The 12,780-nt window shown below is 42.1% G+C and overlaps 1 protein-coding gene across 5 annotated transcripts in view; it reads right to left on the bottom strand.

Moving 5' to 3' along the window:
• Nucleotides 1-12,780, bottom strand: part of abcc4 (ATP-binding cassette, sub-family C (CFTR/MRP), member 4) — a 268,298-nt gene that overhangs the window by 106,467 nt on the left and 149,051 nt on the right. For all 5 annotated transcript variants that reach the window (XM_059970351.1, XM_059970353.1, XM_059970354.1 and 2 more), the window contains one exon: nucleotides 7,312-7,458. In XM_059970351.1, the coding sequence (XP_059826334.1) occupies nucleotides 7,312-7,458 (147 nt within the window). The remainder of the gene's footprint in view (nucleotides 1-7,311; nucleotides 7,459-12,780) is intronic.

The following is a 12,780-nucleotide window of genomic DNA, read 5'->3' as shown; positions in this document are numbered from 1 at the left end:
CCAAATCGTTAACATGAATGACAAACAACAGGGGACACAGCATCAAGTCCTGTGGCACACTACTGGGCACAGGCCTGTAATCTGAAAACAACCATCCATTATCACTCTCTGACTTTTTCCAACAAGCCAATTTTGAATGCAATTAGAAACATAGAAAACCTACAGCACAATACAGGCCCTTTGGCCCACAAAGCTGTGCCGAACATGTCCTTACCTTAGAACTACCTAGGCTTACCCACAGCCCTCTATTTTTCTGAGCTCCATGTACCCATCCAGGAACAAAATTGGCTGGGTCATCTTTGAGTCCACATGATTTAACCTTCTAGAACAATCAATATGTTGAATCTTTTAAGAAGCATTGCTTAAATCCGTGTAGATAATGCCTACATACCCTCATCAATCTCTTAAATTTGTGAGACAATTTTCCATGCACAAAGCCATGCTGACTATCCCTTATCGATCATTCCAAATGTAGATGGATCCTTTCACTTAGAATCTCCTCCAGTAACTTACCCACCACTGATGTTCAGCTCACTGGTCCATTGTTCCCAGATTTGTCCTTGCAGTCCTTCTTAAAGGCATATTACCTATCCTCTAATCTTCAGGCCAGTGGTGTACTGGCATCAGCACTAGCAGATGGTCCTGAGTTCGAATCCGGCCGGGTCCCAACCTGGACAACAACAGTATCTGCACGGAAGAAAGGCCTGGCAATCTACTTCCACGTCTTGCCACGAAAACCCTATGGATGATTGCACTATCCAAACGGTCGCCATGAGTCAATGATGTCTTGACGGCACTCAACAACAACAACAATCTTCAGGTACCTTATCCATGACTAACAAAGATTCAAACAGCTCTGCAAGGCCCAGCAATGTTCTCTCTTGCTTCCCACAATGTCTTACAATACAATGTTGTTCAGATAAAACTATCTCCGGGATGGAATACATTATTTAATTCATGTTCTCAGGACACAAATCACTTGAGTAAGTTCTCTCAGACTACTTAATCACCTAAGCACACCTGTAAGTATAAATTTTAAAGGTAGGTCGATGAAAAATCCTAATTTCAGTTGTGTGTGTGCCTGTGCGCCCTTAACTCCTGGTTGAGTCGTCGGGGTGCTGTCATGACAAGCTTTTTGCTTGCTGATCTGTTTTGGTGATTGCTCATCGTACAGCGTGTCTTGGGCATCTGAAACCTGAAACTTGGGCATCCCTCTCCGTTTTTTTTTTACAAGGTCGAGTTACTGGCTGGTGGCATGGTGGCATCAGCGCTGGACTTTGGGGCGAGAGGTCCCGAGTTTGAATCTGGCTGACTCCCTTGCACGCTGTCCATAATTTCAGTTATCTGCCTTAATTTTTCAAAAATTTATTGAAGGAATGGGAAAGCAACAGGTAGACAGTTTCAAAACCTCTTGTTTAATATAGTGGTTCGCAGATTACAAACAGGTAAGAGTAACTCATGAAGAGATAAAGCATGGAAATCAGTCTTTTGGCCCACCAACTCTGCACTGACCATTGTGCACCCATTTTTAAACTAATCCTACCCCAACACATTTTACCTACCATATGTTTCCAGCAACTCTCTTTCAAAAATCTATTGCTCATCTAAACACTCAGGGCAGTTTACAGTAGACAATTAATCTACCAGCCAACAATTTTTTAATGTAGATGGAATCTAGAGCATCCAGAGGAAGCTTGCTTGGTCACATAGATAATGAGCAAACTCCACACTGACTGTACCAGAGGTGAGGATTGAACCCACTCGCTAAAGCACTGAGGCAGCAACTACACTACATGTATCACTGTGCCACCCTAGATTAAATCAAAATCATCTGATTTTATTTCTTATTGCATTAAGTAACAACATGTTGGAGCAAAGTTCACCAGAGCGGAGAGGACCCTGGACTTGATGTATGCTAATGTTAAGGATGCATACAGCTCCTCTCCCCTCCCCCCACTGGGAAGGTCAGATCACAACCTGGTGCATCTCAAACCCTGCAACATGCCTCTGGTGAAGAGTAAACCTGCAACCTCGAGGACAGTGAGGAAATGGTCGGGGGAGGCTTATGAGGCACTCCAGGATTGTTTTGAGGTGACAGACTGGTAGGCACTCTGTGAGCCACATGGAGAGGACATTGATGGGCTCAGAGTGCATCACTGGTTACATCAACTTCTGTGTGGACAGCAATGTTCCGGCAAGAACTGTCCTTTGTTATTCAAATAACAGGCCATGGGTAACAAAGGAAAATAAGGACATCCTGAACGCTAAAAAGAGGGCGTTTAGAGATGGAAATAGGGAGGAGCTGAGGACAATACAGAGGGACCTGAAAGCCAAGATCAGGGAGGCTAAAGACAGGTATAGGAGGAAGCTTGAGTGGAAACTCCAGCAGAACAACATGAGAGAGGTCTGGAGTGGAATGAGGACCAGCATAGGGTTCCGGCAAACTAGCACCAGATGAGCTGACATTGTCAATATGAATTGACAATAAATTGGACTGGTCAAAGAACTCTGAGGCTGTCTACAAGAAGGGGCAGAGCCATCTCTATTTCCTGAGGAGACTGAGGTCCTTTAACACCCGCCAGACGACGCTGAGGATGTTCTAGGAGTCTGTGGTGGCCAGTGCTATCATGTTTGCTGTTGTGTGCTGGGGCAGCAGACACCAACAGAATCTACGAACTCATTCGTAAGGCCAGTGATGTTGTGGGGGTGGAACTGGACTCTCTGACAGTGGTGTCTGAAAAAGAGGATGCTGTCCAAGTTGCATACCATCTAGGACAATGACTCCCATCCATTCCATAATGTACTGGTTAGGCACAGGAGTACATTCAGCCAGAGACTCATTCCACTGAGATGTAACACTGAGCGTCATAGGAAGTCATTCCTGCCTGTGGCCATCAAACTTTACAACTCCTCCCTCAGAGTGTCAGACACCCTGAGCCAATAGGCTGGTCCTGGACTAATTTCCACTTGGCATAATTTACTTATTATTATTTAATTATTTATGGTTTTATATTGCTATATTTCTACACTATTCTCGGTTGGTGCGACCGTAACGAAACCCAATTTCCCTCGGGATCAATAAAGTATGTCTATCTGTCTGTCTGTTGTTAACTTTTTCTTCGGGAACACTCCATCAAGGTTTCATGGAGCCATACAGCACTACAACTCAGAAACGGGCTCTTTGGTCCATCTAATCCATGTCAAACCATTATTCTGCTTACTCCCATCAACTTGCACCTGAACCACAGACCTCCATACCCCTCTCATCCATGTAGTTATCCAAACTTCTCTTAATCATGAAATCAAACCTGCATCCACCTCTTCCTCTGGCAGGTTGCTCCACATTCTCACCACTCTCTGAGTAAAGAAGTTTCCCCTAACCTTTTCACCCCTCATTCTTAACAAATGACTTCTAGCTCTAGTCTCATCCAACCTCAGTAAAAATTGTCTGTTTGCATTAACCCTATTTATACCCTTCGTAATTTTGTATACCTTAATCAATTCTCCCCTCATTCTTCCACATTCCAAGGAATAACCCTAAACCATTCAACCTTTCCCTATAACTCATGTCTTCAAGTCCAGGAACATCCTTGTAAACTTTCACCCTACACTCTCAATCTTATTGACATCTTTCCTGTACCTAGGTGACCAAAACGGCACACAATACTCCAAATTAGGCCTCACCAATGTCTTATACAAATTCAACATCATGTCTCAACCCCTGTATTCAATACTTTGATTAATGAAGGCCAATGTGCTAAAAGCTCTCTCTACAACCCTATCTAACAGTGATGTCACTTTCGAGGGATTATGGATCTGTACTGCAAAGTGGAACACCTCACTCCTGTCTGCATTAAATTCTATCTGTCATTTATCAGCCCATCTAGATCCTACTGCAAGCTTTGACAGCCTTCCTCACAGTCCAGTATGTCCTCAATCTTGGTTTATTCTGAAAATTTGCTGGTCCAAATTTGCTTCAGTGGAAGACTGGATGCATTTTCCTTTCTTTCACTTTCAGACCTCTTTCGCTCACTAATTCTCTTCATATCATCCATAAATCAGAACCAGATTCAGGATTACTATCACTGAGATATGTTGCATTAACAAAGATTTGATAGTCTGGATACATTCTCCTACAATGTAGAAGGCTGACAAGTAACTTTATTCAGGTGTATAAATTTATGAGGGATATAGACAGAATCTTTTTTTCTTTGGGTTGAAGAATCCAAAGCTAAAGGGTATAGGTTTGAAGTGAGAGGGGAGAAATTTAAAGATCTGTGGGGAAAAAGGGTGGTGGTTTTACGGGAGGTAGTATCAGAAGAAATGTTTGAAGCAGATACAATTACAGCTTTTATAGGCATTTGGACAGGTAGTTGGATAGGAAAGGAGAATGCATGAGTGTGGTTGAAAGGCCCATTTCTGTGCTGTACAACTCTATTACCCTATGAACTGTTTGAAGTTAAAGTTACTCGAATCTGCTAGCACCAACTTGTAACTAGGAAATACTAAAATTCTACAGCATGAGCCACCAAAATATCTGTCCTTGTTTCTTCTTGAAGTTTACACTATATTTCTTCCAGATTTTGTGAATTATCCATTTTCAGGTGATAAACCCTTTAAATATTTCTTTCTCACTGTGCTTATCCCATTCAATATTTAACTCCATATTTTAACATCAATATCAGCTCCTCTTTTGTGAAGTGGGTTATAAATTTCACAGATTTGTAGTTGGCACAAAATTGTTAATGGAGGTAGTAAGTAGTGTTGTTTAAGGTGACAACATGGTGTAGAAGATCTGGAAAGTTGGGTAGTGTTATGGCAGTTGGAATTTAAGCCTGACAAGGTGATTAACCTTTGGAAGGGTAAACAAGGGTAGGACATATATCATAAACAATAGAGACCGAGGTTGTTGAACAGAGGGACCTTAGGGTACAAGCACCATAAATCCCTGAAAGCAACAGTACTGAGAATGTATATAGGATGCCTGTTTTCATCAACCATGAACCCACGAACAACTAGGTGACACAAAAGGAAAGAACACAGAATATACAGGTGCAGTTGCAAAGAAAATGCAGTGCAAGTAGACAAAATGCAAGAGCCATGATGCGGTAGACTGAGAGGTCAAGAATTTACTGTGTAAGGAGGTCAGTTCAGGAGCCTTAGTACAGCAGGATAGAAGCTATTCTTAAGACTGCTGGTCTGGGTTCTCAAGCTTTTGTATCCCCTGTCCAATGATAAGAGAATGACTGAGGAGTCCTCAGATTCGTGAAGGCAGAGGTAAAAATTGCCAGCAAATACTCCCATGAGCTGGTCTGTGCAGGATATGATACCGCTGGGAACTCCATGCAGCCCACTTGGTTTCCATGCAGTTGTAATTCACATCAGCGTTATTAAGCCCAGCAATTTTTAACTGATTTTATTAATCAGATGTTTATCTAGTCAAGCAATCATGGAGTCCGTCTTAGCTTTTAAGATTGCACTGCTTGAACAGCAGCTCCTCCCTCATGAATCTTTTCTGATCTGGTATTGTCATGTTACAGATTTTTACAGATGTGTGATGGGGAGCATTCTGGCTCATTGAATCACAACCTGATATAGTGGCTCCAATCAACAGAATCACAAAAGTCTGCAGAGCATTGTAGACTCAGCCTGCTCCACCGAGGGCATAATCAAACTACCACTGAGGCAGCAAATATCATTAAGGACCCTCACCATCGAGGATGTGCCCTCTTCTTATTACCACCATAGGGAATCAGAATTATTATCACTGACAAATATCATGATATTTATTGTTTTTGTTGCTGCAGTACAGTGCATGAATAACAAATTTCTAAGTTGCAATAAAAATAAATAAATAAATAAATAGTGCTTAGAGGAATTGTGACGTAGTGTTCATGAATTTCTCAGAAATCTGATGATAGAAGCTGTTCCTAAAACACTGAGTGTGGATCTCCAGGCTCTCAGAAATCTGATGATAGAAGCTGTTCCTAAAACATTGAGTGTGGATCCCCAGGCTCCTATACTCTCAGAAATCTAATGGCGGAGGGGAAAAAACTGTTCCTAGAACATTGATTGGGGATCTTCAGGCTTCTGTAACTGCTCCCTGATGGTGGTAATGAGAAAAGAGTACATTCTGGCTGGTGAGGGTCAATAATGATGGATATCACCTTCTTGAGCCATCGCCTTTGGAAAATGTCCTTGATGGTGGGGTTTGTTGTGCCTGCGATGGAGCTGGTTGACCCTGCAGCCCTCTGAAGCTTCCCATGATCCTGTGCATGGGGGCTCCAAACCAAATGGTGATGCAAGCAGTTAGAATGCTCTCCACATTACTTAGTAGAGACTCACTAGTCTTTGGTAACTTACTAAATCTCTTCAAGCTGCTAATGAGGTATAGCCACTGGCATGCCTTCATCACTGTTGCATCAACATGGTGGACCAAGAATAGATCCTTAGAGATTTTGATGCTGAGGAACTTGAAACTGCTCAGCCTTTCCACAGCTGACACACTCAATGAGGACTAGTGTGTGTCCCTCTGGCTTCCCCTTCCTGAAGTCACCAGTCATTACCTTGATTATGCTCATATTGAGTGCCTGAATGTCCAGGGGTCTAAAGACCCATATTCAACAATTCAGAAACATCTTCTGCCACTCCACCACAAAATTTCTGAATGGTACATGAACACCACTTCCATTTTTGGCATTATATTGACTTCAGCAATTTTTAGAAATGTTATGTCTTTGTGCTGAACTGCTGCCACAAACCAACAAATTTCATGTCATGTCAGTGATAACAAACCTGATTCTTATGGATGAGAAGCAGAAGATTTAGGAGTTTAAAAAGACAAAATAGCTAAGTTTCATTCTAAATAATTTCTGCTTGACACACCTAATAGTAGCAGGTAAGAATTCTTGCTATAATAAGTTAAAATGGCTTTATGCATCCACATTAACATTTCAAAGACCATAAAATCAGGTTTTCAGAAAGCAAAATTTAAGCTTTACTTTCTCCTCTGAATGCTACAGAAGACCTTAATTCTTCAAAAGGACTGTCCACCATAATTTTTTTAACACTTAAGTCACTAATAATTACCATTGATCAGGCTAAGCCTTATCTAAAGCTTAAGTAGCTGGCATGCATAGCAATATATTCAATCATACAAACAGTAGTAATATTTTGCAACATCTACTAAACATAGAGAACACCACCCCCTGGTGGTTGCTGAACATAATCACAAACAAATTTTTTTCTGCCATGCTGGTCTAAAAATGTTGGAAACAGTATGATGAAAAGTAACATAAACTTAAACCTTACCTATTGGATTTTTGTCAAAGAATAAAACTGGAGCTCTTATAATGGATGTAAACATCTTGTTGTGCAACTCCTGCGATGCATTAACCAATACTTTGAAAATTAGCAAACTTCTGACCACTCCAAAGAGTAGCACAGATATTGTTAAACCTGAGATGAGGAAGTAAAAAAAATCTTCAGTTGAGCTCATTAATTGATTCTAAAGTAAGTTTCTTTTATTAGTTTTTACAGCAAACAAGAAACTATATTACAAATTTGTAGTTTTCTGAAACATTATTTTCCAAAACTTGACCTTGGGTTCAGATTTTTGTAGGCTTCACAGGACTGCCTTCCTTTGGGCCAGAACTTAGTACTAAAAGTATCAATTCCATTTGATCAGCAGACTTTTACCTGTACAACAGTGTAAATGCTTAGAACACCTGAATGAGGTCAGAAAAGATTAACTTTACTGAAGCTCACTGACACCAGATGACGATGCACTCTGTCACTGGGCTTTTTGCGGAGTTTAGTGGAAGACCTTAAATCACAAATGTTGAGAAACTGCCCGCAGAACCTGTTTCTGTTTCAGAAGGCATAATTTCATTGGCTTCTCGGCCTGAAAGGAACAAACTGCTGAGGAATTCAGTGCATTGAGCAGAATCAATGGCGGGGGGTGGGGGGAGGGAGCGGCAGAAGGAACTGTCAGCACTTCTGAGGACAAGCATCAGGACTTTTGGAAAGACAGCCTGCATAAAGAGAGGAGGAGGAGTGAGATAGGGATTAGTAGATGACAGGTGGATTGAAGAGGGGTGAAGTCAATGGACAGGTGGAATGAAGGATGTGGAATTGGCTACAGAGGTGGACGGGTGCTAGGTAGAAGCCGTGAAAGTGGTGAGGGAGGGTGAAGGTGGAGGAAGAATAAAGTTGGTAAGAGGGTACACAAAGGCTACAAGTAGTAGAATCTCAGGTATGGAACTTAATAATGAGAAGCCTTAGAGGGAGAGACAAATAGTAGATGAAGCCACCTGGGAGGGGTATCCAGTGAATGAAATGCTTAAGTAGTTGATGGATAAAACTAGGAAGGGGCGAGGGACCAGAGCAGGTGAGAGGGGTGTGGGGGAGTGTGGGAAAGTAAATAACAAGTGGCAGAGAAGGCCGGTGGGGGAGGGGGAAAGAAGGAGGTGGGGGAGGAGAGGGGGGGGAAGAGGATAAGGGGAGGAAGAGGATAAGGGGAGGAAGAGGATAAGGGGAGGAAGAGGATAAGGGGAGGAAGAGGATAAGGGGAGGAAGAGGATAAGGGGAGGAAGAGGATAAGGGGAGGAAGACGATAAGGGGAGGAAGACGATAAGGGGAGGAAGACGATAAGGGGAGGAAGACGATAAGGGGAGGAAGACGATAAGGGGAGGAAGAGGCAATGAGAACACAGAAGCAGAAAGGTTAAATGAAATAGGAAAATTCTGTGTTCATATCCAGGTTTGTCAGGCAATGGAAAGATAAGTTGAAATCAAAATCAACTGAGAGTTCAGGATGACTCTGGGAACAAAGCACAGGTGCTTTGCAAACCAGTCACCTAGTCTGTGGTTGGTCTCGCTGACGTAGAGGACACCTCCAAATGAAGTAGGCAGGAAGTGCACATGAATCATTGCTCTCGGTAGCAGGGCTGCTGAGGTCCCTAGACGTGGTGACGGAGGAGATGCCAGAACAAGTGATGCACTTCCTGGTGCTGCAGAGAGGTTAGGGAGGGGTGGATGAGGGGAGGAGGCCAAAGGTTTCTGAGTGAGGTGGGGTGGGGGCTGATTGCTCTCTCCCCACTGAACCTATTTATTCATATATTGACTCCTATTTTGCCTTGTTCAGACACTTCCCACCTACATCTGGGATACCTTGCATGCCTCCACTGTTCTGACAACTTCTGATTCCCTGCATCCCACTACTTCATCTTCACTATATATGTCTTCATGCATCTTCATCCCACCTCAGGAAGGTCTTCAAGCCCTTCATTTCTTTCTGTGACAAAGATCCAACCAGATCCCCTTTACCAACAGTATCAACCACCTAACGGAACTTGTTCTTACTCTGAAAAACTTCCCGTTTGATTCTTCTCACTCCCTATAAATCAAAAGTATAGCCATGGGCACACAAATAAGCCTCAGCTATGCCTAATTTTCACTTGGCCATATAGAAATTCTTATTCCAAATCTCCTCTCATATGACCTCCCAACTCTCATAAAAATTTCATTGCTGATCCTATAAGCCCTGCTACCTGCACCCATGCAGAACTCACTTTCTCTACTAACTTCTACCCCTGTTACAATTTGCTTGGACCATTTATGACATTTTTCATCCTTTTCTGGATTTCTCTGTCTGCATTTCAGGGGTCAAACTTATCAAATAATAATTAGTACAAACTCCCTGACTCCCACAGTTTCCTAAACACCTCTTCCCACCCCTTCTCTTGTAAGGGTGCCATCACATTCTCCCAGGTTTTCTACCTCTGCTGTATCTCCTCTTCAGATAAGGCCATGCTTTTCATGACATCTGAAATGTTTCTCAGAAAGCCAAAGTCAAAGAGAGGACATATAACAGAGCAAAACTTGTTGAGAAGTTAGAGGATAAGGAAGCTTTTAACAACCAACAGAAGGCAACTAAAAAAAGTTACAAAGAAGGAAAAGATGGAATACAAAGGTAAGTTATCCAATGATATTAAAGAGAATATCAAAAGTTTCTTCTGATACATAGTGTGTAAAAGAAAGGCAAGAGCGGATATCAGGCTGCAGAAAAATGATGCTGAAGAGTTAGTAATGGGAAGGTGCAGGGAAATGGCAGAGGGACTGAGTAAGTATTTTGCATCAGTCTTCACTGTGGAACACACCAGCAGTATGCTGGAAGCTCGAGGGCAGAAGTGTGAGAAGTTGTCATTACTAGGGAGGAGGTTCTTAAGGTAGACAAATCACCTGGACTAGATAGTTCTGAAAGAATTGCCTAAAGAGACTGTGGAGGCATTGTAATGATATTTCGAGAATCAATTGATTCTGGTATGATTCTGAAGGAAACATTCAAGAAGGGAGAGATGCAGAAGAAAGGAAATTACAGGCCAGTTAGTCTGACCTCAGTGGTTGGGAACATGAGAGAGTTAATCTTTAAGGATGTGGTTTCAGCACATATGGAGGCACATGATAAAATAAGCCTTAGTCAACATGGTTTCCTTAAGGGAAAATCTTGCCTGAAAAGTCTGTTGAAATTCTTTGAACAAATAACACGCAGGATAGACAATGGAAAATCGATTGGTGGTGTGCACTTGTATTTTCTGAAGGCTTCTGACAAGGCACCACTTTAAACAAGTTAAGGGGTCCATGGTATTACAGGAAAGATACCAGCAATGGATAAAGCATTGGCTGATTTACAGGAGGCAAAGACTGGGAATAAACCGAGCCCTCTCTGGTTGAATGCTGGTGACTAGTGGTGTTCCACAGGGGACTGTGTTGGGACCATTTCTTTTTATGTTGTATATCAATGACTTGGATGATGGAATTGATGGTTTTGTGGCCAAGTTTGCTGATAAGTGGAGAAGCATGCCGTTTTAAAACCATAAGATAACATATAGGAGCAGAATTAGGCCAATTCACCACTGAGTCCGCTCTGCCATTTCATCATAGCTGATCCAATATTCCTCTCAGCCCCAATCTCCTACCTTCTCCACATATCCTTTCATGTCCTGATCAATCAAGAATCTATCAACCTCTGTCTGAAATATACATAAATACTTGGCCTCCACTGCTGCCTGAAGCAAAAAGTTCCACACATTCACCACTCTCTGGCTAAAGAAATTCCTCTTCATCTCCTTTATAAAAGAACACCCCTCTATTCTGAGGCTGTGTCCTCTGGTCTTAGACTCTCCCACCCTAGGAAACATCCTCTCCACATCTACAGTATCATGCCCGTTCACCATTTGATAGATTTCAATGAGGTTACTCCTCATTCCTCTGAATTCCAATGAATACAACCCCAGAGCCATCACTCTTCTTATGACAAGCCATTTAATCCTGGAATCATTTCCATGCACCTCCTTTGAACTGTATCCAGTTTCAGCACATCCTTTCTAAGATAAGGGGTCTGAAACAGCTCATAATACTCCTTGTGAGGCCTGACATTGTGAAGTCTCAACATTACATCTTTGCATTTATATTCTAGTCCTCTTGAAATGAAAGCTGACATTGCATTTGCAATCCTCACCAGACTCAGCCTGCAAATTAGCCTTTAGTGAATCCTGCACAACTCAAGTCCCTTTGAATGTCAGTTTTTAGTATTTTCTGTTCATTTAGAAAATAGTCAGCCCTTTTATTTTTTCTACCAAACTGTATGATCATACACTTACTGACACTGTATTCCACCTGCCATCTCTTTGTCCATTCACCTAATCTGTCCGTCCTTCTGTAGCCTCGCTACTTACTCAAAACTACCTGCACCTCTACCTATCTTTATATCTACTGCAAACTTTGCAGCAAAGCCATCAATTCCATCATCCAAGTCATTGACATACAACTTAAAAGGAATCAGTCCCAACACAGACCCCAGTGAAACACCACTAGTCACTGGCAGCCAGTCAGAAAAGGCTCTCTTTATTTCCGCTCTTTGCCTCCTGCCAACCAGCCACTGCTTTATCCATGCTAGAATCTTTCCTGTAATACCATGGGCTCCTTGCTTGTTAAGCAGCCTCATGTGTGGCACCTTGTCAAAGCCCTTCTGAAAATCCAAGTACACAACATCAACCAATTCTCCTTTGTCTATCCTGCTTGTTATTTCTTCAAAGGATGCCAAACAGCTTTGTCAGGCAAGATTTTCCCTTAAGGAAACCATGCTGACTATGGCCTATTTTATCATGTGCCTCCAAGTACCCTCATCCTTAATAATCAACAACATTTTCCCAACCACTGAGGTCAGACTAACTGCCCTATAGTTTCCTGTCTTCTGCCTCTCTTCCTTCTTGAAGAGTGGAGTGGCATTTGCTATTTTCCTGTCTTCCAGAGCCATTCCAGGATCTTGTGGTTCTTCAAAGATCATTACTAATGCCTCGACAATCTCTTCAGCCATCTTTTTCATATCCCTGAGGTGTACACCATCTGGTCCAGGTGACTTATCTACCTTCAGACCTTTCAGTTTCCTAAGAACCTTCTCTCTAATTATAGTAACTTCACAAACCACCTGACCCACCTGAAACTTCCACATACAGCTAGTGTCTTCCACAGTGAAGACTGATGCAAAATACTTATTTAGTTTGACTGCCATCTCCAGCATCATTTTCCAGCAGTCCGATATCCACTCTCACCTCTCTTTTATGCTTCATATATCCAAAGAAACTTTTGGTATCCCCTTTAATATTATTAGTTAGTTTACTTTTATATTTAATTGTTACCTCTTTGATGACATTTTCAGCTTTGATTGGTTTTTAATAGCATCCCAATTCCCTAACTTCTCACTAATCTTTGCTCCATT

This window comes from Hypanus sabinus, chromosome 5, assembly GCF_030144855.1.
Source record: "Hypanus sabinus isolate sHypSab1 chromosome 5, sHypSab1.hap1, whole genome shotgun sequence".
NCBI lineage: Eukaryota > Metazoa > Chordata > Chondrichthyes > Myliobatiformes > Dasyatidae > Hypanus > Hypanus sabinus.
The sequence above is the reverse complement of the archived record's forward strand: the minus strand, read 5'-3'. Positions and strand labels throughout refer to the sequence as shown.